General features: G+C 36.6%; 1 protein-coding gene, 1 long non-coding RNA gene and 1 pseudogene across 2 annotated transcripts; all 3 read left to right on the forward strand.

Annotated features, from left to right (window-relative positions):
• Window positions 1–2,901: 2,901 nt before the first annotated feature.
• On the forward strand, window positions 2,902–6,015 carry LOC113318472 (annotated as a pseudogene).
• Window positions 6,016–6,129: 114 nt separating this feature from the next.
• LOC113315283 (DEAD-box ATP-dependent RNA helicase 36-like) lies at window positions 6,130–10,984 on the forward strand (the record flags this gene model as incomplete). The annotated part of the gene is made up of 9 exons (XM_026563583.1): window positions 6,130–6,591; window positions 6,677–6,870; window positions 7,274–7,477; window positions 7,597–7,678; window positions 7,826–7,945; window positions 8,163–8,388; window positions 8,639–8,821; window positions 10,388–10,475; window positions 10,655–10,984. Coding segments are annotated over 6 exons (1,272 nt in total), but the record flags the coding sequence as incomplete, so codon positions are not given.
• A 14,239-nt stretch (window positions 10,985–25,223) lies between these two features.
• Window positions 25,224–25,811, forward strand: LOC113317815. The gene is made up of 3 exons (XR_003344034.1): window positions 25,224–25,273; window positions 25,388–25,435; window positions 25,583–25,811. It is a non-coding gene; the product is annotated as an uncharacterized LOC113317815 (long non-coding RNA).
• Window positions 25,812–26,317: the final 506 nt, after the last annotated feature.

A 26,317-nucleotide genomic window follows, 5' to 3' on the forward strand; every position in this document is an offset into this window, starting at 1 on the left:
GAGTTTCATTTGCTAACTCAGTTCGGTCGGTATCTTAATGTACAGTTTATGTCCACGTAGACCATGTACTAATCACCATTAGTTGACACGTGGCACTTTAAAATGAGATATCAGATTCAAATGTATGGGATCATTGCACCTGCAGTTATCCATCCGCAACAGCATCAACTTACCACCAGGAGACCAACATCAACTTACCAGCATCAGCTTACCACCAGTTTTACTTATTCACTAATCAACATCAATTCAATAAGAAAGATTATAAAGCAAGACAATTCAATTCAGTTTACAAATTCCCTGGAAGCAAGCACCAGCACCACGCTGCAGCTGCAATGACTCCATTAATGCGACCAACGCCTTTAGCAACACCACTACTTTTCATGATTTACAGCTTCATGTTCTTGACCACGACCAACAGTTCATCTGCATCTCTTCCAGAATCTTGCCTATCTGCATCAACAAAACTGTGGCCATTACTGCAACAACAAGAAATCCACAGCAAACCCATCAAACCCTTCCCTCAAATCACCCACACTCTATAACCTACACCTGTTTGAAAATCCGTTGCAGCATCACCATCCTACCAACTCAACAACACAAACCCACTACAACATAACCTAACTTCTCTAGCTGCAACTGCAACTCTGTAGCTTCAGTTCATACTCTTAGCAGAGGAGAAACATACATCTTCTCATCCCATTCCAACAACACCAATGACATCTTTTATACAGCCTCACGCTTCAACTGCCTGCATCAACAGATTCAATCAACTCCATGTTCATCACCACAAATAACCAACTAATTGGCATCTATCATCTTCTATTGTTAGCAATAGATAAGACTTCAACAAGCCCCAATTCATCTCAGAACAACTCAAACCCCAATCATCATTCTATTAATACCCAGTATCACTGCCACAATCTTCTCAGCAGAAAATCCAACATCAATATGACCCATAATTTCCACTTCTAACACAGATCCGTGCTCTAACTTATAAATTCACCACCAGCAACAGCTCAATCTCGTTCATCCCTGTCCTTAACTTCAGAAATTATCAAACCCCCAAATCAACTCTTTCACACAGCCATCCATTCATATGTTGAGCTTCAAATTCATAACAGATTCAAACCCTACCTGTGATTCTCAACAGCAAACACACTTACCAGAATCCTCAATCCGCTCTTAACTCTGCCCATTTGAAAATCATCAAGAACCCTAATTATTCTTCTGATTCACAACAACCACCTTCAATTACTTCGAAATCAACACCTACAACCCAAATTATAATCGAAACAACAAACCCCTGTTCTGCACCACCAGCCACTCTACCAGAACAACAAAACACTGCAACCAAATTCCACACAAACCTTAAACTTCAGATTCTTCCTTCAATTGAGAGTTTGAATTCAGCCAAAACCCATGAATTCAACACACACGACCTTTCTATTCCAGATTCAGATCTCATTTAAACCCTTGAATCGGACAACACAAGATCAATTCCATCATCTTCACAGCACCAGTACAAACCCTAGACTGTTAACAATTCGACCTAAATCCATGGAAGAAAATTTCATGTCTTAACCCTGTTTCTTCTCGATTTCACCAACCTTTATTTGCTACTTGACCTCAGATTCATGTCTCAATCGATCAACAAATACCCTCAGTTCACCATTTTCTTCAAATTCTTCTCCGCCACTTCTCAAATCGATGGCTGCGATGGCTGATACATCAACAGAAGTGGGACTGCATAGTGAAAAGAAAACATAAAAGGAAGTAGTTTTAATCTAACCCGTTGATTTTTTCCGGGATTAATACTAGAATCCGATCAAACACCGAGATGATTACACGTGTATAGAGGGCAAATGAGTAATTTGAGTATCATTAACTCATCTCATCTGATGAGAAATTGACCGTGTTGACCGAGAAATTGACAAAAGTAACGGATTTGGATGGAAACATGGATGGAGGCCTAGATTTGCAAATTTGAAAAAAAACAGGCCTATGGTTGTCTATCGGGTTGAAAATCAGGCCTATATCTGTTTATAATCCAAATTATTTCATGAAGCATGGTGCACATATTTATTGGGTCCGCGACTATGTCACCTTCCCCCTAGGAGTCCGCTATCTGATGTGCCTGTATCTCATAATTGGGCGTGCTTAACAAAAAAAAGAAAGAAAAAGGACTAGAAAATCTTTTACAGCTGCTGATGTATTCATTCTCTGCCAACCAGACTTTTGTCTCTGCCCCAACTCTTACAAGGGTGCATTGGATCAAGATTTATATGGATAAAAACAGATACTAGTTTACCTGAATCTAGTGGATTTATAAGGATTTTTAAAAGAATCTTATAGATATATAATTTTGGATTATATTGGATTGAGTTAAGATTAATTTAGATTTATAAAAAGTGAAGATCATTTTTCCCTTTAAAAAAAAATACCCATCAATAAAATTGAGGTGGTATGTGGGGCTGGTGGTGTATGGTATTTGTGGTGGCGGTTGTGGTTGTTGTTGGTGGTGGTTGATGACGATGGTCGACAGTGGTGGTTGTTGTTGGCGGTGGTGCTAGTGTTGGTGGTGTGTGGTGGCGATGTTGGTGGTTAGTAGTGGTGGTGGTGGGTAGTTGTTGGTGGTCGGTGGCGATGGTGGTGCTAGTATTGGTTAGTGGTGTGTGGTAGTGATGGGGAAAGACATAGTAAAAAGAAAAAAAATTGTCCATTACAATCCGTGTAACTCTTGTGGTTTGGGTCGAGATTATAATGAGATAATAATATGCATAATTTACCTACAAATATCCATAACAATCCTGATATATCTTCTCCTCAACTATTCTAAGAAAACTTAAATGAATGGAATACCTCGGATATTTAAAGATTCTTGACATATTTGAATACCTCGGATATTTAATAAATTTTGACATATACTAATTGAATACCTAAAAGTTTTTAGGATCGGTAGATATCTATCTAAATCCTAATCCAATAAACCCCCGTTACTTTCAAAATCTCAGGGTTTTAATCTTCTCAATTGAACCAACTAGGTAATGGAGTTAATCAATCGATCTTCTACAGTAACTTGGAGTTTGAACGAACTCGATAGGTAATTGACCCCCTTTTCTTCTTTTCTGATTCTTGCAGTTAAGTTTTCAAAGAATTAGGTTTTCGTTTAGTTGAAATGATGAATGAGGTTAAAGTCTGTCTAAAACGCATGAGGTTAATAGGACTGTGAGTGGATATCAATCTGAGAAGTATCTATCAGATGTTGATTCTATGGTTGCAGGCCTGTAAATGAGACTAGTGGTAATGAGAATTTCGAATGTATGGATGATGATTCTGTTGTTGTTTTTGAAGAGGATGATGAAGAAGATATTTTCAACCACAGAAGGGAAATGTGGCTTTAGTTTGTGGGTTGGATAGTTGGGGTTTCTGTATTAAAGAAGTTAATTGGACTCTGAGTGGATATCAATAATGAGAAGTATCTATCGGATGTTGATTCTATGATTGCAGGCCTGTAATTGAGACTGGCAGTGATGAGAATTTTGAATGTATGGAGGGGGATGATATTTTCAACCACAAAAGGGAAATGTATTAAAGAATTTGCTGAGTTCTATGCTTCGAAGCTTGGGCTACTGTAACTACTTTGCAGAAGGCTTTATGGGGACCTCGTTATCTCAATCCGAAAACAAAGATGATGATCCTGGGGAGGAAGAAGGCAATTGGTGTATGAAGTAAAGCAAAGCCAATGTTCGTGCAGTTTGTGCTAGAGCCATTTTAGCAGATTTACCAGGCAGTGTACGAACATGATGGAGAAAAGCAGTGCCTGGGAAAGTTGTTAAGTCATTTCATTTGTCTTCCTTCTTGGGGACAACAAAATAAAGATAAGAAAATAGTGGCACAAGCAATCTTGTCAATGGTAGTTAAGTGTATGCCTGATCCTGTTCGCGCATAGTCTGTTCGAATCACAAGGTTGCTTCTGAAGAGAGTGGTTCTGGAATATAGGGTTTAATCTGATGTCCTTGAATAAGCAGAGAGTGTAAAGAATTCTGTTCAGGCATGTGATTCAAGTCCTGAAGCCACATGTGTTCCTTCTGTATCTAAGATGTTTTCTGTCGCTATGAATAAGTTCCACATAGAGGTTCCAACGGAGAGATTGTGAACAATTATCCAGGCGCAAGTGGGGTTGCTGAATCAGATGAGTGCTTCCTTGCGTTAGCAAGGATTTTCAGCGGGGTTCTTTTTGCAGGGAAGAAAATTTATGTGCTTTCAGTTCTTTATGATCCATGTAAAGGGGAAGAAGCAGTGCGGAAACATCTACAAGAAGTTGAGTTGCATTCCTTGTTTCTCATGATGGGACAAGGTTTGAAACTGGTGGCCTATGCCAGGGCAAGGAATGTTGTTTCCATACGAGGTCTTTGTCATCACATCTTAAAGAGTGCAACTCTTTCTTCGACTAGAAATTGTTGGCACTTTTCAAGTACGGTTTTCCAAGTTGCCCTACTCTAAGAGTAGTTGTTGAACCAGCTATTTCGAGGGATATGGATGCGCTTACGAAAGGTTTGCGGCTTCTGAACAGGGCAGACCCATTTGTACAGGTTTGTGTTTCTGCCACATGAGAACAAGTGCTTGCAGCTGCAGGAGAGGTTCATCTCGAGAGATGCATAAAGGATTTGAGAGAGAGGTTTGCAAGGGTTAGTCTAAATGTCTCAGAACCCCTCGTCTCCTATAAACAGACCATTGAAGGGGATGAATCTAATTTCCTAGATAATCTGAAGGTCTTGCCTGGTAGCTTAGATTGTATTGAGAAAACAATCCCTAATGGTCGATATCTTGTTGGGGTGCAGGCTTAAAGCTTCGCCGGCACTGACAAAGTTGCTTGATGGAAGTTCTGATCTATTCGGAGAAATTCTAAATGGAAAACCTGGGCAGGTAAACAACAAATCATTGGCAACAGGTGTAGAAGAGAAATTGATATTAGATGATAGTCCAATCGAAGCATTTAAAAAACTGACGATGACTGTTTTGCAGGATCATGCTGCCAGTGAAGAGCTCGACACAGATAATGATGATAAATGTGGAAATGTGTTCATTCAGTTCTAATTTGAGGTTCTCTTCTTGCATCTCAAAGGTTTTAGAAGATGTGGCTTTTGAAAAATCTGTAGAAACAAGCAGTTGGCTCTTTATGGAGGCAGAGAGTCCAAGAGCAGTGTTTATTTGGGTTCTGGGCCTTCTGGCCGGTATACGTTGGGCTGAAATAACAGTCCAATCACAGATTTTAAATGACTGTTTTGTCCCCACAGAAACAATAATTATCCCACAAAAGAGTGATAAACCCTACTATCATTACTCATTAGTCTTTAACAGGTATGCATTCTATCAATTCTCTTTTCTCTATTTGGAATTCACAAATCACAATTAAAGGTTCAATCTTAATGGGTTTCAAATGATTTCCCGTGGATATCTGATACATAATTTAAAATTTATGCTCAAAATTTGATCTTGGGTTATTGAAATTGCTTTAACTGTAATACCCCAGTACATTTTTAAGTGTAATACTCCAATAAAAACACAAACTTAACTCCATAGTTTGTTAAAACATACAGTAGATGTTCCTTATCTATCATGTGAACCCCAATTGTGTCAGAAGCTCACTTACTCTAGTAGGAGTCAACATTTCAGATTGGTGTTTAATGTCTACAATGACAGAAGTCGCTTACCCGAGACTTATTACCACTGTAATTTGGGCGTCTCTAAGTTTATTGATTAGCTTTTATATGAGCCAAGTGTTTGAGTTTTTATCAGTGTGTGTTTTGCCTCTGTATAAATGAATCCTGTACAGGTGATTTGAACCTTCCTTATTTTGGGAGTTTTTCTATACGGTACGTGCTACTAATTTAGGAACAAAGACTTGTAGTTAATAGGTTCTTTAACATTTGCAGGCAAAACAACTATTGAGGAAGATACTCTAGTTGACCAACCTCCTTTGTTCTCGAGGAAGAAGTTCTCTCCAAAAGTTTCCAAAAAACCACCCCCAGTTATAGAAAATCCTCAACCTAATGAACCCCTAGAAGTGGAAAAATCATGTGACCCTGAATCGTATACTCTTAGTTTCTCTGATCTTGGTTTAGCTGACTGGGCTACACGAACACTCTTAGTTTCTCTGATCTTGGTTTAGCTGACTGGGCTACGCGAACATGCAAAGAGCTTGGGATGAAGAAACCCACACAAGTTCAACACCACTGTATTCCTCGAATTCTTGCTGGTCAAGATGTTTTAGGCTTAGCCCAGACAGGTAGTGGGAAGGCCGCGGCTTTTGCATTACCTATTTTGAACTGCCTTGCAGAAAATCCCTATGGTGTGTTTGCTTTGGTGATAACGCCTACTAGAGAGCTGGCGTACCAATTGGCAGAGCAGTTCAGGGCACTAGGAGCATCCTTGCACCTACGATGTGCTGTTGTTTTTGGAGGGATGGATATGATCACTCAAGCACAAGCTTTGATGCAACGCCTACATGTTGTGATCGCAAAACCAGGGAGGATAAAAGTCCTCCTTGAACAGAATCCAGATATTCCATCTGTCTTCTCGAAGACCAAGGTAGTAACATATTTCTTTATATTGCTCTAAGCACAGTATGTTGAAATAGTCTGAGTTTATTTCATCTGTTCAATTTTTTCTGCAGTTTCTAGTTTTGGATGAGGCCGATAGTGTTTTGGATGTTGGTTTTGAGGAGCAACTGTGTGCAATATTTCAGTACTTGCCCAAAGGTAGACAAACTCTGTTGTTTTCTGCGACAATGACAGAAAACTTACAAACACTGCTGAATCTCTCAAACAATGGGTTTCCGATCTGCCATAATATTGTTTCTACATGCAGGTAAAATTCTCACGTGTTTTGCGTTTGAAGTTTCTCCTAACTTTTTAATACTCTGTTTACCAGACTTGTTTTTGTCATGTTGTTAATTGTTATGATTGACCTAGGTCTAGCTTTGACAAATGGGATTTACAGAAAGTTATTTATGCATGATTTAACCTCGTAGGAGTTGCTGAAAAATTATGATCTTATCAATTTGAGTCATTTAAAACAAGATTAATAAACTATTCTTATATTGAAAGAAATTCGCCATATTAAGTTACACATGCACAGAGTGAGAGGTTTAATAAACTCTTACCGGCGGCACTACTTATTTTATTAGATATTAGTTTCACAATGAAGTTATTCTTATAAGATTGTGAATTTGTAATCTCTTTGTGCACTTCCATTGGTGTTATTACATCAGGAGTTGTCACCTTCTTAGTTTGTTACCGGAAGAACTTGAACAACCAGCAGTGGGATTGCATTCACACAAGTCCCAGGCTCTAAGACTTTCTGCACTACATCGATTCAAATCTGGTCAGACTCCCATTTTGCTGGCAACAGACGTGGCTAGTCGGGGATTAGACATTCCAACAGTTGATCTTGTCATAAATTATGATATTCCTAGGTCAATGTTACTAGCAAACTTCCTTACAATTTATTCCTTACAATTTAGAATTTATGTAGTTCTGTTATGGAAAATGGCTGGCATAAATTCTTGACAAAACTTGATCCAACTTATTCCAGATATGCCCAAGACTACGTTCATCGTGTTGGGCGTACAGCGAGAGTTGGCAGAGGAGGGCTGGCTGTGAGCTTTGTTACGCAGGTTAGTCATAGAAAATATTGTTTGGCTCAGACTTTTCTCTTTGGGCATGTGAAAGAACATTCAGTCACTTGGTCACTTCTCATTGCAATGCCCATCTAATTTCTTTACAAGTCCTCACGCTGAGTGATTTTTGATGATTTTTTGCAGAACGATGTAGATCTCATTCATGAAATAGAGTCTGTCATCGGGAAGCAGTTGGATAAGTTTGAATGCAAAGAAAATGATGTTCTTGCTGAAATTACCAATGTAACACCCCTATCTTACAGAGTATGTGATTGCCGCTTAGTGGTCTGTCGCGCGCTTTGTGACGTATTCTAAGATTTTCACTAATTGCATTGGTCTCTGAGGGAATTATGTTCAATGTCATAAGCATCATTAGTCTTACCCATCAGAAAAGTAGTTAAGTGCTCCTTTTCACTACATTATTTGCGATTCATATTTTTAATAAACTTGAGATATCATGATTTTGGGTTCATCTATGTAGGTTTACAAAGCTAAACGTGTAGCTAGCATGAAGATGACGGATGATGGCTTCGATCAAAAAGCAGAAGAACGGAAGGCCCAGAAGCTAAAAACACTATCAGAGAAAGGACTGTTGAAAGAAAAGACTAACAAGAGAAGAGAACCAAAACTGCTTCTGCAGAAGAATCAAAGTAGGAAATTTCGTGACGGAGATATATTTAGAGAACGATGAGGATTTAAGATAAATGGTGTGTACACATTTACAAACTTTTCCTATTATGAAAAAATCTTTTGTGGATGAGCTAGCTAGCTCATGAGTCCACTGAGAGATCTATAGTACCTTTTTTTTTCTTCTGTTGCCAGAACCTCCTTATTTTGTGTATGCTGTTCTATTTAGGAGATGTGCCCAAGTTTTGAAAAAAAAAAAGATGCAACAAGGGTCTTCTTGGTTCACAGTGCAGCATATGTGCCGGTTAATGAAGTTTAGGGTTTGTGCAGGAGCTTTTAGAAAGAAAACTGGAGTTTCAAGTGCATTACTTGTACTTTGTCGTTGGGAAGAGCTTTCTGAAGATCCATTCTTTGTGCCTTATACAGAAGAAGAAATTGAAGAGTCTGGTAATGGTTCTAATATTCTTCCAAACACAGCTAGGAAGCTCATCGATACCCAATATCCTTGACCCTGTAAGTATATATTATTCATTTCTTCGAACTCACAATTTTTCCTATTTATGTTCTCATTATTGGGATTCACGATTTATCTGTCAAACTTAGTCATTCTAGGTGTCTAAATTGAAACTGTTTCCCTTAGCTCTGGGCACCAGATTGGAGACACTAGTTTGTATCAAGGTTTACGGGATTTGCTCGATGAGCTTGTGTTCTCTGTTACATATATGACTAGATTATAAGGATTCAGCAGAACATAGATCAGATAAAAGACCTTCAGATATAATACCCACAAAATAAAAGATATGGATACAAACTGAACTTTTTACATTACGGTACCAACTTTCATTAGAACCATTGGTGCAGGAGTTTGGTTTAGAACCCTGGTTTGAATCATCGATTGATTTGCCAAATAAGAACCACAAAATTCTATAAACCTATTTCGTTAGCTCCCAAAACCTGAAAACGAGAAACGCTTCATGTACTGTGTTTTGAGGGAAGTTCTGTGGTTCTGTGCATCCACCGCATTCTGTACTTTTGTGATTTTTTTTACTTTTCATTTTTAATTCGAAACTTGGTTTTGGATGTTAAAGATACTAGGAATACTTGCTGTATATTGGAGCACATTTGATGGGTCATGAGTAACCCATTCAAAACATACTTATATCTTATATAAGAAAAATGAATCTACAGCATTAAAACATTATTATTCCTCAAAATTGATAATATCGGTTTAAAACTCATCTATCTAAAGTCTATACAACCCCTGATTTATCTTCAGAATCTAAACAACCCTTGTGTTATCTTCAGAATCTAAACAACCCTTGAGTTATCTTCAGAATTAATGATCAAAACAATCTGACCAACAGCCATCAGCTTTCGAACCTATAACGGAAGACTTAGTTGAAGTTTTCTCCTATTAGTACTAAAAAACAACGGTAACAATCAACAACAAGAAGAAGAAAAACTAGTAGATGGGAAGTGTGACCGGATTATGATCATTATTTTGCCGTATGTATATTCTATATATTGTATGAATCACTACTGACTATATGTAGGTTGGATCATTCTAAGTAACACACGTACTTCACCAACCATTGTCTAGGCTTCGTATGCATCCTGGTAGCCGACTCACATACTTCACCATCCATTCTAGGCTTTCTATGCATTCTGGTAGATCGTCACATTTGGTTCTAACACGTGTCTGAAACAAAATTAGTTCATATATTACATCTGACAAACAGCTCTCTTTATTTTGTGTTTAACAATCCACACCAACACCCTGGATTGATCAAGTGTTGCTCTGTCTCTGTTGACCTTGTTTGTTAATGTCACACAAACATTCATAAATACTCAATCCTCAATTTTGAAGGAGAGACTGCATAACCCATAAGTAGGTATATATTAATTGTGAACTATTTAAGCAATGTGAACTTTCATTACCGGTTTTTGGTTCTGCTTCTTTTTTTATATAGGAAACTTTCTTGTCTTCATGTTTTAAATAATCTCTATTTATGTCTAATTCGTATTATGATCGCCTGAAGATTAGGTGCACCTCTAACATTCTTATTTTCTTCGATGCAGAACAGTGATGCGATGGTTTGATAGACATGCCTGCAGGGCCATCTGAAGTTCTGGTTATTGCCATCTAGCAGCTAATTTACTCTCTCAGGTATTTATTGATTAGTTCACTTTCGAATGTCTCATTTAGTTGGTGCTGCGAACTTAATGTAATCAATAATGTAAATTTTTGCAAACTTAATTTTCTCTTTGTCCTGCTCAATCAATACTGTCTGAAAAAGTAATCTAGTCATTGCTTGTAATTGCCTATACTGTTTTTGACGGTTTTAGGCGGAAAATGGTCCTGACATCCTGACAGTCAGGTTGTGCTTGTAATTGCTGGAGATGGAGTAGATGTGGAGGCCATCGAGAAGGAAATCAGCTCGCAGTGTTACTCTTCTTAGGGGAGATTTTGCTTCAAAAGCACTTTCCCACAGTTTGACGGTGTTTGCTCGTGATATGGTTGAGGTTAGTGCTGGGTTTTACAGTGGGGAGAGTTAAAAAGCTCCAACTTTTGTGACTTTTGGATTTTGGTGATAAAGAAGAAACAAAGGCTGTTTTAATTATTGTTTGATGGTGATGCTTCACGAAAGATTTCAAACTTTAGAACTTATTTTTTGATTCATGTGTTAAAGCAGATTGCATGAATTGTTGCTTCTTTTTTGTTGGTTGACAAATGCGTACACCACCCACAAATTTATTGATAGTAATTCAGCATTCAAGACACCATCCGCAGATACTGCACTGGTGTAGAGGGTGTTAGCCTCCAGCTGCTGGTGCTGCATTTAGGGAACCGGCTAGAGGCTATCTACATAAGTTGCAAATAGGAAGAATAACACCTAAAATAATGGATCTTCCCTCTGCCATAAAGGTTACAGAAGTCCTAAAAGGTTACACACAGAAAACCGTGCCCGTTCCAATTTAAGAGCAAAGGACTATTTTCTAAAAACTGTTGTACTAAATGTCAATACTAAAAACTGTTAAAAGCTACAATTATTCTCAGACAATGAGAGGTCCGGGCCTAGTTAGCAATTCGGGATTCGGCAAACGTACGGAACGGCAAACGTACGACTATTATACGGTTTTGTAAAATCCAAATTCGGTCCAAAATTCGATCAACGGGACGTGATTCGTCATTAATTCGGAACGGCATACGTACGTGTATAATTCGATTTATAAATGTGAGTTCGGCTCTGAAAATTCGGTATCTATATATAACAATTTTTTGTATTTATAAGGTCATAGACCAATTTTTATGCATATGTGTGAGTTATTTAAGGAAAAAATAAACTCAATATGATGATATTAATAATATATACAACATTAGTTATCCAAAAGGACGTCGTATGGTGGTTTAGATGCTTGGTTAGTGAGTTTGAGATCTCTCTCACCTTCACCTTCAAATCTCTTCAGTCGTTTTTGTTTCATAAAAATTACAACACGTCTAATATTCGGTCGTGTATGTTCGGGAGGCAGTAAAGCCCAAAAAATGGAGTCTTTGAAAAGTAAAAGCTAAAGAATTTATGGCAAATTAAGCGGACGTATCATTCGGGATACGTAAAATTCGTGAACGATTCGGGAATAATCCGGGAATGCCACATAATACGCGACTTGGATTCGGAGTTGCAAACGTACACGAATAAGACGGTAAAATTCGTGATACGGAAAAATTCGCGAATGATTCGCGAATCATTCGCGAACTTACTAACTAGGGGTCCGGGTGTTTCATGTTTTTGGTCAATGTTTTTTCTATTTTTAGTTTGCTAGGAGGAAAGACTAAAGTAAAACAAAAGAAAGCAAACTACAAGTTGCTGACACCACCACAGTAAATGAACGTATTATTGCAACAATGCTACGATGACACCCATTTCAACCGTAAGAAATCCCGTGAAGGAGACTGAACGGTCAGATGGGAGTTTAGATGTTAAACAAGCCAAAACCCGCGGGTTAACCCGTGTCCGACCCGTGAAAACCTGAACCCGGCTCGTCTTGTTTCAAAACAAGCCGGGTTCGTTGTTGGTTTCTCATCACATGATCGTCTTCCACAAGTGCTAGTCGAGGAAGAGAATTTTCAGGTTTGAGAAACTGAATGCACCACCGATCTTATGGCAATGCGGTACTCAACTTTCATCACATCGATCAACGGGATATAACCAATCAGAGCAACTGTTTATTACTGGTAATATCTAGTTTCTGAAACGGGCGGGCTAACCCGTGAATCCGCGGGTTAAACCCGTTACGGGCACGGGTTGAAGAAATGACAACCCGTGAAGAATTTCAATCCGCGGGTTTCAACCCGTATTAACCCGAACCCGTGGAATCCGCAACGGGCAAGCCCCGACCCGCCCGTTTGCCAGCTCTAGATGGGAGCCCTTGGGGGAGGGGTGGGGGCCCACTACTTTCCCCTCTCTCACGCCGTGATTCTCACGGTGAGAATTAGGGTCAACCTAGCATTGTTGCTATTATTAGGGTTTTGAGGGGGTGTGACTTTGTGGGTTTAAAATGCTATGTGGAGACTAAATGGTGTTGGGGGAGATCAGATTTATGTGAAAGTTCAAAAACACCCTCACTCATTTTCATTTAAGACACTTCTATCCTTCCATTAACTGATTTATCTAATAAAAAAAAAATGAAAATCACTAATTGAAAAAAAAACTGAAATTCATTCATTAAAACAAAAAAAACTGACTCCCCTATTCATTCCCTTCTTCTTCTCTGCCCCTTTTCTTCTTCTTCTTTTTTTTTTTTTTCTTCTTCTTCTTCTTCCATTCTCTTCGTTTAATCAACGATTAATCGTCGATTCCAAAAAAACTTATCGTCGATTAAATTCTTAGTATAAAAGCATGAAAGAAAAGGAAAAATTAGGTCAGTCTTCGTCGAATCAACCTCCTATTGAAGCAGATAAGCCAACTTCAACTAAAGAAGTGGTAAGTGAAGATGAAGAGGAATTGAATGAAGGAGATGGACCAGCTTCCTAGACTCCTGAGATGACAACAATAAGGTATGAATCGAAATACCCACTCTTTTTTAAAGATTTTTATCGATCTTTCATTAAGTTTCGAAGATTCTAGGTCTGAAAAAACAGTTTCAAAAACTGTTTACGGCTGGGAGTTCTTTGATTCCCAGCCGTAAATAAGTATCACGATTGGTATATGTTTGTTTTCCAGCCGTTTATATGTATCACAGTTGGGAGATCTAAGAACTCCTAGACGTTTATATTCTCACGGTTGGGAAATTTTTGAATACCCAGCCGTAATTTAGTTGATGCGTACGAGATAGAATAATCCCATCTGTAACAACTTAATCACGGCTGGGACTTTCCTAGCCGTATATATCCCTGTGTTCGAATTCATGTTTCAGCGGTAGTGGTTACGTCTAGGTTTTCCTATCCGTAATATGAGTAAGCAATGAGAAAAGAAAACTTCCCAGCCGTTATTGTTTTTACGGCTTGGTCGATAAATCAAAATCCCATCCGTTATTTTTGTTGCGGCTGGGACTTTTCACTTTTCCTAGACGTTTTTTTGTTAGATCTTGGTCGTTTGATAATTAACCCATCCGTAGCTGTATTTTCGTCTGCAACTTTCATACATCCTAGCCGTTTTTATGCTCTCGGCTGGGTTTTGTCAAGATTTCCCAGCGGTTGTGACTTATCTTCTTTTGCATTCTGGTCTGGTTTTTCTTTGAACAGAAACGAAAAGAGGAAGAAAATATCAATAAAAGTAACACCTTCTAGTGAGTCCACTCCGCAACCTCGTCACGGAAAACCATTAGGTGCAAACACAAGGAATACAAGTGAAGTTGGAGTAAGTGAATTTGTGCTTGCTGTTAGTGGAGGAAATTAAGGTGGAGTTTCAGGAGGAAATGATGGTCTTGTTGTTACTGGAGGAAGTTGGTGATAGAGTATTTTCTAATGTGGTACCTATACGGGACTTTTGTTTCATTCAACCGGGTTCGTCATTTTGGAATTTCGTAGAACGCTCCGCCAAATTGGTATTGTCCAGAAAATTGTACCTCAACAATCTCGTTTTCCACTAAGCGTAGCCAACTTCATATTTAAGGACAAAGATGTCATATTGAACTATGCAACAACAATAGCTCCGTCGGTCGAAGATTGGAATGCTCGTTCCCAACCGGCAAACCAAATGAGTACAAGAGCGCTTGAAGCTACTCATGGGACATCTGAAGCGGATGCAAATTACATGGAATGGTATCAAGAGTGGGCTCATCCTTATGTGGAAAATTTGGATCCCGAGGCGCGGAGATATTTGAAGAAGGCGGCGAAGGAGAGTTCAAAATCAGCGGAAGAGATAAATGAACAAAATGAATGGGAGAAGATGGTGGTACATATACTACTAGTTATATTTAAAATTGTTTTTTTTTTGTTGATTAGCTATGAATAAGTGTATTTGATATGAAAAATAGGTTGAACGAGTTAATTGGATGTCCAAGGACATCACCCGTATGATTGATTCGGGAGAGAAGTTAACCGTCCCTGAACTAAGATTACTTCGGAATCGAGTCCAAGGAATAATACTCCTTGAGAAATGAGGTTTATATCCTCAAGAATATGACCGATCAAGTAGAAATAATAGGGATATGTCTCCTTCTTCTAACGACGACTCGGATACTCCCCTCCGTGAGCAAGCTCCATCAAAGCAAGGAAGAGGCGGCAAAAAAGGAGGCCGTGCTGGAACAAGTGCTCGAGGTGGAAAAAAAGAAGGCCGTGGTGCAACAAGTGATGCTCGAGGTGGACGTGGTGGAGGTAAAAAGATTCACACTCAAGTTGGTAAGGGAAAAGGAGGTAAAAAGGCTAGAGTTGTAAAACCAGTTGTTGAACGGGACCAAGAGGACGATTTGGATGCGTTTTTACAAGAGTCTTCTGGGGAGGAATCAAGTGAATGAAAATCTATTCGCTTTTTAGTATTTTACTTCATGAATATTTTGTTATCTAAGCCTTTGACATTTTAATGTTTTCGTTCTTTGGTTAAGGATTGAGATGGATGGATTTTTATAACTTTGCATTTATGAAGTAATGTTAGTCTTTCAATGTGTTTAATCTAAGAAAAATGAGGAAAAAAATAACATCATTGTTTTTTTCAGGCATTTTCAGCTAGGTCGTTGCTTCACAAAACCTAGCCGAAAATGCTTATAAATGTTGAAAAATAAACTTTCATAGCCATAAAACTGAAAGCGGTTAGAAACTTCCAGCCGTAAAATGCACCACGGTTAGAAAACCCATCCGTGTCTTGTTCACGGTTAGGAAAATCCTAGCCGTTGTTTGGTCTAAATTCCCTGAACTACAGTGAGTCATGTTTACGACTAGATATCCGAGCCGTGTTGAAATCACGGTCTGGTCTTATATCCGTAAATTAGTTTACGTCTTGGTCGACCTAGATACTTCCTAGCCGTTATGTGGGTAACGGTTTGGAAACCCATCCTTGTGGATTTACGATTGGGACATTCCTAGCCGTATAGTACTCTGTTAAACCAAAAAAAAAGGTTCCTAGAAACGGCTACATATCCAAGCCGTAATTTCCAGCACGGACAGGAATCCCAGCCGTTTTTCTGGCTAAAAGTAAAATATCAGGATTACGTCCAGGAATCCCAACCGTTACTCTGAAAGACTACCAACTCTGCAGGTCATACAGAATTACGGCTTGGTATGCCTAGCATTTCCCAGCTGTAATGCTCTATAATTTCACTTGTACCACTTCAAATCGACTAGTTTTTTGAATTTTGAAAAATATATCCTTTTGAAGACTAATCTATAGAAGGTTCTAACTGTTCAAACACCTATTTAAACTTGAAATAACTTGTTCTCCATATAACCACCCATTCCAAATCAAAATCACACCTACAAGCTCTAGTAAAACTCCTAATAACTCAATGCAATGTACTCAAAGGATAAACCCGATTTTAATTTGGATAAAGACTTATCTCTTTGTAAAAATTTTGTGTTATGCTATCCAAATAAGGGAGTAGAACGAAGGAATGATGGTATACCAAGTCAATTTTATTGGAAGAAGATTTTTGAAAATTCTTTATATAAAAACAGAGTTTTTTTAAGCGATGTGGTTAATCGGAGCTTCTGGTTGATTCTGGCCCCACCATTCTAAATTTGAGCCAATGAAATTTCAGGAGAATCTTTTGGATCCACAAAATATTATTGGACCAATCACAATTTCCTAAAATTGTGAAATGTTATTTAATCTAAGAAACAAATATAAGCAAATAAAGCATTACCAAAATAAAATAAAATAAAATAAACTGTTCTCCATCATTTCATCATAAAATTAAATCAATCGTAAATCATCAAAATTAAATCAGTCATCAATTATATGATTAAAAAAATATTCATAAGAAAAAAAAATCAATGTGCAATGTCCATTTACAGTTTTTTTAATAAAATCCTCCTAATTACATCTCCAAACTACGGGTAAAGAAAAATGATTGCAATTACACTTTCTACTGGTATTAAATACCTATACAAAAACATAAACATGAACCTGAATAAAAGAAAAAAATAATTTACATCAACGATTAAAAGAAAATACCTGATTTGAGGGAGTCACGCGGTTTGTTAATCCCGAATAAATAAAAATAATATAGAATCATTAGGAATATGAATTCCAAGAAGAAAAAAATAATCAGCAGCAAAAAAGAAAAAAAATCATTAGGAAAAAAAAGAATCGTTAACATTAACAAAAAAGAAAATAAAAGGGAATATAATTTTGAAAGATATCAAAATAAATATGGATATCAAAATAACAGGGAAGAAAGTGATTTCCAAAGGAAGAAAATATTGGAATATGATATTGAAATAAATGTGAGTATAAAAATAAATATGAATACGTATATTATTTCCTAAGAAGAGGTTGTTTTTTTGTTCCGGAGTTTTTTTGGGTTTATCACCTCTCTATTTAAGGCCCATGCGCAGATGCGAAAATCCCATTTTTTTTCCATTTTTTTTTTTTTTTTGCATTCAATATAAACTCACGGTCATTGATTGATTTATTTGATTCCAGGAAACATGTTTATTTTTATGATCATAGATTCCAGGCTACATCACGGCAAGAAACTCAACACTTTTAAATCATGGTGAACCCATTGTTTTTCTTGGGTTTTCTTGCGATCTTTATTGTTTCATTGATTTGATTTCAGAAAAAAATTTATTTTTTGGATCGTCAACTCCAAGTTGCATCACGGTGAGAAAAACTCATCACTTTTGATCTACTATTCGTAATATCGCAAATTGACAACGTATATGTATCAAACAGGATTTGAAGATCCTTTTGATTCCATACAGTGGGATCCAATTTACAAAATACATATTTAGGATTTGAAGATCCTTTTGATTCCATACAATGAGATCCAATTTACAAAATACATATTTAAAATGATCTGAAAATAAGATAAGAATGTGATGCAGAACAGTGGGTCGGGTTCCTTGGTGATGGATGGGGGTGCCAACATTGAGGAGTGGAGTGTCCAAGAGAAAAAAATAGAGGTATTATATTATTTTTAATCTGCATGCTTCGATATTTTGTGGGTTTATAAACATATTCGTTGTTTTTTACCCTTACGTGTGATCCATGCTGCCTCCTAGAGTTTGAAGAATTCGATGAACAGAAAATGCAAAAGTATCAAGAGTACAACCTCCTAGAGTTTAGAGTACAACAAAAGTACGAGCTCATAAGGTTTGAAGAATATCAGATGATGGAAAAGAACTGGAACAGTGTAACTTTCAATGAGTTTATGAAGCTTAATTGAATACTACACAATTCAAATACGTTACACTACGGACATATGAACTCTTTATTATTTTCTCCACCAGGATTGGTTTATTATTAGGTACGTATTTGTGTTGGTTTATTATTAGTTGGTTGGAAATTTATTTTGTTTAAGTTTAATGAATAAGTATTTTGGATTAATTCGACAAGATTATAACTAACACTCAATTTTCCATCTAACTTCTTGCATTGTTAAACACGTTACATTTACTCATATACACTTACAACGAAATGGATTGCCAACATTGAACATAGTATTCCAATTTCTTGAGTAACATTAGAAATGTAAAATGCAAAGACTCAATCTGTAATCGTTCCTATGATAGAAATTAGAATACTGCATACAGGATATCAAAAAAAAATATCAATAGGGTGTTGAAAAACTTAAACAAACCCGTGTATCATAAGGACACTGCCATCCAAAATATCTTGCCTTTTTCAAAAAAAAAAAAAAAAAAGAAAAAAAAAACAAATTTTTTTCCCCTAGGTATTGCCCACATAATTTACACATATCTGTCAATCCAAAATATCTTGCCTTTTTCAAAAATAAAAAGATAAAATAATTTAAGTATAGATCATCCAGAATATCTTGCCTTTCCAAAAAAAAAATATTCTTGCATTCTCAAAAAGAAAGAAAAAAAAATTTTCTTTTTAGTAGGTGTTGCCCACGTAATTTACATATAGTGGATAATATAATTACTTCCTCTTAACATATTAGGTATATATACTAAAAATATCTATTGCTAGGAAAATAAATGCATATAAAATATTTATCGAAATTCTTATGCCAAAATTACAAATTCAATTTTATTTAAGTATAAATAACTATTCCATGTATAGAATAAACCATATATAACCATGTTTCAAAAATTATACTATATATAAGTAGGACATGAGTGATACATCTTATGTATAAGTTCCTTACGGGTTTTCCAAAATTAATTTCGTTCTCTAAATACAACACAAGGTTAGTCATTTTCTTGTGAGATTTACCTTCTTGATCGTTTAATAAGCATGATATGTTTAGATGTACCTTCTTTTCACATGATTTAATCATATCAATATAAATTGCATACAATATATAATCGATCTTTTAATAAGATTATATTTTTTGGAGTTTTGAGGGAGTTAATCATATTAATGGCTTACCTTCCTTTCACATGATGTAATCATATCAATGGCTTATAGTATATAGTCGATCGTTTAATACGCATGATGTGTTTTAAAGTTTCTGCATGAGTTAATCATATTAATAGCATATTGTTTATTGAACCACAGGTATGGAAGAAAATCAGTATTTGAGAAACATTTTAAGTACCATTAACGGAGGATCTCAAGCAGTGATTACTTCTCGGACAAAGTCCTATCTATTTCTGTCCATTGAGAATGAATTTCTCAATGTAGTAATCGCAACCTCATTAGGAATAAATTTGTTTAGATGATATTTTGATTAATAATGAGGTTTCTTCTGGGTCCTACAACTCTTATGCCTTTAAACTTGTAAACTGGTCTTCTAAATAAAATCTCTATACTCAGTCCAATAATGAGGTTTCTTCTGGGTCCTGGGCATTGATCCAAGGGGTTACTTTTTTTTTTCAAACTATTGGTGCAAAGCTAGGAGGTTTAATTCAGGTTTTCCCACTCACGGCTAATGGCTGAGACATCTCTGTTATGAAACTCAAAGTTAAAGAACCACTTTCTGTTGGTTTTTCAAAGCTTCATATCAAATTCAAGCCTTTTCCCTTCCCTGCTTCGGTCTCTCTTGCTGTTGATCAATCAGAAAACACGGACGGTAGAGATTATACCTTGGCCCACTTAGTTGTACGCAGCCAGGGATGGCAACAGCCTTGGAAACATTATGTGTACAAGCGTACGGAGCAAGGAAAATGAGAATGTTAGGGATTTACTTACAAAGATCAGGGTTGATTTTACTTGGAACAGCAATACCACTAACCTTAATCTCTATATTTGCAAAACCATTACTGTCATTGATAGGTCAAAATAGAAATATTGCAGCCAGCTGTGATACTCAATTGTTTATGTATGCGTTGAATTTTACGATGCAAAGATTTTTACAAGCTCAAAGTAAAGTATGGTGAATGACATGGATTTCATTCTGGGTGTCAGCATTTCATATACCATTAAGTTGGTGTTGTATCATGAAATGACGTTTAGCCGGAGCAGCTGAGATTGTGCAGTAAAAGGTTTTGAGGCTGATCATAGCAATTGGGAGCACTAACCATGGAAAGTACGGGCCAGTGAAGAAACGGGCCAACAAAGACTACCCATCGTAGGGTTATCAATATTCCCATCGTCCTTTACATGGTATGGGATTATTACCATATTAATTTAGATATTTTCTGTTGTAAATTTCGATAGCTACATTTTCCAAAAAGAATTTCATGCAAAAAAAAATGGCTTGCTTACCCTAAATAAGAATTAGGGTTTCTCAATTTGGATAAAATTGTGGAAACAAAATAAGATATCTTCATAATAAACCCATAATTTAGATAAAATATGGAAACAAAATATGGAAAATAAAAAAAAAATTACACCCTAATTATACTCTATGTATATAAGTATCACTACTTACACGCGGTAATCTATGATCTTTTTTACTTCCTTTAGCCCAAAAAAATCCACTTGATGAAGCAAGAAAATCTTCTTAAACGATTATCACTACCTATACGAGGTAATCAAAAAGAACAGCAAAAATGGCTAAAAACAACAAATTCACAAAAACAAGAACAGGAAAGACTTGCAGAACAATATTAAAAGGCAAAGTATATTTATCTCTACCTTGAAAAACTTCACAACAAAAGAGAAAAAACGAAGAAACATACAAAGACCGCAAAGAAACCATAGGCGAAAGGGATGTGAATCTTCGGTTTGATAAGAATGGTATGGTTTTATTCGACCAACCAAAACAACTTTAATCATCTTCCATTTGATGATAAGAATGGTATTCTTAGATTTGATAAGAATACAACTAAAAAAAATTTATTGCTACAAATAATTTTGGCCCTTTTTGGTTCATTTTATTTTTTGGCACACTTATTGGGATTACTTTGGTTTTTTTTGCACACTTATTAGGATTATTTTATTGTTACTCCAGGATACTCCCACAAATTGGTAGATACTTCAAAAAAAAAAAAAGAATGAAGTAATACGAAAACCCCTTATTAAAATAATTTTGATGAGACTTCATAAAAAGAACATTCAATTTTCCATAAGCAATGAAAAGACCCGTGCATCGCACGGGGTGACCAACTAGTTTTTGTAGTGAAACAGGTAACCCTAACAACCGCGATGGGATTGAATTGTATCTTTGATTCTCACATACGCAAAAAAGTGGAAGAGTATATGGATTTACTTTGTATGTGCAAGCAACTTCGACTTAGAGGTGAGACTGATGAAGAAGTCGTAGCTCAAGCTAACAAGGAATGGAGGAAATGGAAAGGTTATAATTTCAACTTCGAAGCTCAAATGACCATCATCAAAGATTTATTGATACATCGGAAGGGATGTTATTAAAACCAACTTTGTAATGGCGATATATTAAGCATGTAATGAGTTTTATTATGGTATAGTTAATGAAAGTATTAGTAATTATCAATTGTATTAAGAATTCATGTTAAATCAAAAAATTTCTCAACTTTCAACTATAATTACGGCCGAGAATGTTTTGTAAACCCAGCTGTTTTGCAGACTCAGGTTATTCATGGAAGAATAACGTCCAGAAGTTCGTAAATTCCTTTCTGTTTTCTGTAATCACGGCTGGTTTTGTGGTGTTACGTCTGGGAATTTCTAATATCCCAACCGTTGTGTTGATTTTTGGCCGGGTCGACAAGTTTACCCAGCCGTAACAACAGAAATTCCAGATTTTTTTTCCAGATTTTCGACGGATTTGAACTGATAAAATTGATGTTGGGATTTGATTATAAGGTTATCTTGAGTTTTGTAATGAAGGGTTTCGTCATTTGTCTTCAAAATTTGTCAAAAAAAATTTCACCAAAATCACCATTTTTCCTTCTTTAAAACTTTAAACAATCAAGTTTAGATTTACAAAAAATTAATGTTTGGATTAGTCTAATCGATTCACTAAGACTGATTAGTTAGCTTAATCAATTTAATTAGCACTAATCAAATTAAGGTTAGATTAGACATTAAAGAAAAATATAGATAAGGGGTCTGTTAGAATAAGTGCATCCAAATCAAAACCAATTGGCAATGAAAGGAGAGGTCCTAAGAGATTATAAACCGCAAGATCTTAGATGCCCAGACAATGTGGGACTAATAATCTCAACACGTCTCCTCACGTGTAGCCACGTTGGGTCTAACACGTGGACAATTAAATCGGGTGACGCGGAGTAAAGGCGTGGTCAAATAACTCGTCGCAAATAGCCTGATCTGATACCATGTTAGAATACGGGCATCCAACTCAAAACCAATTGACAATGAATGGAGAGACCCTAAGAAATTATAAACCGCAGGATCTTAGATGCCTAAAAAGTGTGGGACTAATAATCTCAACAGGGTCATATAAGTTGTTATTTCATGACCCAAAAATCCACCTTTTTTAAGCCCTAATAATAGGATTCTAAATGAATACTTTCTGTTTTGGATAGCGATCTGTAAGGCTCACTTAGTTTGCTTAATAAAATCTTGCTTACCAACAAAAAAAAAATGAATACTTTCTGGATGTTGCATGTTTTACTGATTTCGGCTTGGAAATTCACGCTTGTTTTATGGGTATGCAATCAGGTGCATAATTTCAAAATTAGTTTCAGTCATTTAATTACTTTCTATTTTTATCAGCTTAGTTAGCTGAGCCATTTTCTTTTTAAAGATCTGTGCTACATTTCTTCCACGACAAAAAGCACGATCTCACTTGTAACCTGATAGGATCATCATCTTGTTCGCTTGCTCTTCCTAGTGCTTACTAAATATTTAATGGGATTATATGTAGAAGTAGGCCTGGTCTGGACCCTCACTTTCATTTCTAGGCCAGTTTTTTTATTTCTTGCAAAACTAGGCAAGTTAAACGGATTCCATCCATTTTAACCATCTCGGTCAATTTATCGCATTGACTTGTCAATATCTCGCCAAAATATCATATAGGGATATCTCATGGATGTGGTAAGATTACCGAAATAACCTTTTTGTACGTGCATCACTGCTTTAGTGATTCTCGTCCATTTCTTCCTTTTCTCTCTAGTTCTCTCTGGTTCTTCTAAATCAAATTTTTTCTTTTGCTAAAATCAAGAGATAACTTAGGGTTTTTTTTCCACCTGCAATGGTGTTTTCACAATAGGGAAATTCTTATACGGAATTCGTCTTCCTATCAATTTCAGTCTCCTCGTATCTTTCTTCTTCCTTGGATTAACTGGGTATGTAAATCATTCAAAACCCCCTTTCTTCAAATTTGTCAAATTTTATGAATTGATTGTGATTTCAGCAAAACCCATTATTCAATTTTGTTAATTTCATGACCAGGGTATTTGGGAACCAGCTGTTGTTCTTAATGGGGCTTGGATATACAAATCCAACATATGTTGCTGCTGTTCAGCCTGCAATCCCTGTGTTTACTTGTAATGTAGACTAAAAGTTTCTCGTTGTAATTTCTTGTAATGTAGACTACAAGTTTCTCTTACCAGAGAAATTTCACATCAAAAGCAAATTTGGAACCAAAAAGATGTCGGTTGCCGTACAGGAAAGAACTTGAGCTACCACCATTGATTTGAGCGATGAATGGTGACTGATTAGTGAATGTATGTGTATTTGAGAAGGTACACGAGAATGGGTTTATCTCCAATTCGATTGCAGGTAAAAGGGGAGCTCATACAACAGCAAAATATCCATCTCTGAGTTCCCGGTTTCACACACACAAAGGTGTTCCACAGAAAGCCTGAACGACAGTTCAGGTCTTGAAGTAGTCAGTTCACGTCTCTTCTCTTTGCCACTGCTCTAGCCATGGGTTAGTTGGCTTGCATCTCCACCAGCATATACCACCTGTAGTTCCACAATATTACCAGCATCCACCTGCATACACCACCACCGGTCGCAACTTCATCCACAGTTCACAAACTTTATCTACAGTTCAGGTCCCCCTACAACCATCAGTATACCAATAGCAGTACTAATTTTTCCTTTTATTCTCTTCCCTGTACTGTGTGTTTAATAGGTTTCAGAGGTGGTATATCCTAAGATTGATCGATTGTTCTCCACATCCTTATTGATAGTTCCATAATATATGATTGTTATTTACCTCATTGTAGGTAGCAGATATTACACATTCATTGCAACAACCTGCAGGAGAGAAGGTCAGGCCTTTTTATGAATGCAATTTTTCTTAATTGAGTTTAGGGATACAAATTATTGGAATATACAGTCACTGAGGTGACAGAGGTGGTTAGTTAGCATTTGCAAGACTAAATCGTACATGATTATGTAATCTAGCTAGTGACCCCTGACTAGGAAAACTAAAACTTATCTAGCTAGAATACACAATTACTAGATGGAATCTGTCGTTCTATATTGTTTGGGTTCTTTAGTAACATATATATGACTGAATTTCCTAATTAGTTGGAGGGTGGAGGAGTTTCAAGTGGAGGACTTCGCGAATGAATACCATGTATAGCAAGGACTTAAGTTGCTGTGGGGGTGGATGGTATCTTTATGGATGTATATACTTGAAACCATTATACTTTACGTTTTCAAATTTGGTTTATTTTGGTATCTCTATGTTTATTTCCCTTTGCATGTTAATGTCTGGTTAGTTAAGTCATAACTTCTAATATAAATTGCCATTGGAGGTAACATGAGCTGCAGAAAAGAATACATGATTTTCTTTGTTTCCTTTAAACATGCATCTCACTGTTCTTCCTTGATTTACTTCATGTTCTTGTAGACTGTAGAGGGTTTCTTGATCCGTCTTTCTTCTTTGCACCATTGTAGCTAATATTTTTTTCCTTGATTTACTTCATGTTCTTGAAGACTAAAGAGGGTTTCTTGTTCCGTCTTTCTTCTTTGCTCCATTGTAGCTGATATGCTATTTTTTTTGACCGATTAGGTGCATGACGATCCCCAAAGTGCACCTGTTGATGGTCCAACGCAGTGGGTGAGTTTCGTTTGGTCAAATTCTTTTAGGAAAAATCTAGTTCTCGGTACTTCAGTTCTTATATCTATTAAGTTAAGATATTCTTACCAACGATGGCTACGCTTTCTTTTATAGCCATTACGTAACTTGGATGAGCTATTACAAGAACTGGTGGCGATTGCTGTAAGACTTTTTCCATCTTTAAAATGATAAAATAGTCCTTCAATTTGGCAAAATTGGCACCCTTCTTTTGAGTAATTACTGGTCATCATTAAGAATTTTAAAAACGTGCATGGTTTCTTATCCGCTTCTTCTCTTTTTGTCATTCAGAGAGTTAGCAAAGGAAAACAACAATTCAAAATAGATCTCACACCATTTCGTGAAGATTAGTCTTCAATTCACGGGAAAAGGTAAAGCAAGAAAAGCGATGCAGCCACCATTTAGTGATAATGTTTTTCCGCAGTTTAAACTTATCTATGCATCAACAGAAGGAAATATTGATAACTGTAATTTCTGTCTATCATAGCAGTTTCGACCCCATATAAGTAATTCATTTACATGACCTTTCCAGTTTTGCGTTTGCTGAAGACCTTATAAAGTTTTAATGTCAAAGTCTGTTTTTTCTATTGGACCGACTGTCACTCAGTTTTTATGTGGCTAGATCTCCTACACGTGTACTCTATACGGGACATCTTAGTCGTTCTCTTTATTATGCAATCTGTGTCGTTGATGAAGATTTGAAGGACTAAAACGTCTTTTTAGCTAAGAAGATATGGACAGCTGGAAGATAACTGCAGCTAACTTTCCATCCATCATTTTTGGTCAAAACTTGCCTAGTCTAGCAATAAATAAAAAAAGTGGCCTAGATTTGAAAAGCACCAAAAAAACAGGCCTATTTTTGTAAAAAGCCCTATTTTAATTTCATACAAATCGGTAATATTGGAGTAGCTAGATCTCATATATTATAATGTATCCGCACATCCGATTTTGGTACCAGCAAACGGTAACTACACAGGTACGCTTCTATGACTGACTGTAATTGGATAGAAGCACTACAAATGACAG

Source organism: Papaver somniferum, chromosome 10 (assembly GCF_003573695.1).
Source record: "Papaver somniferum cultivar HN1 chromosome 10, ASM357369v1, whole genome shotgun sequence".
Classification (NCBI taxonomy): Eukaryota; Viridiplantae; Streptophyta; class Magnoliopsida; order Ranunculales; family Papaveraceae; genus Papaver; species Papaver somniferum.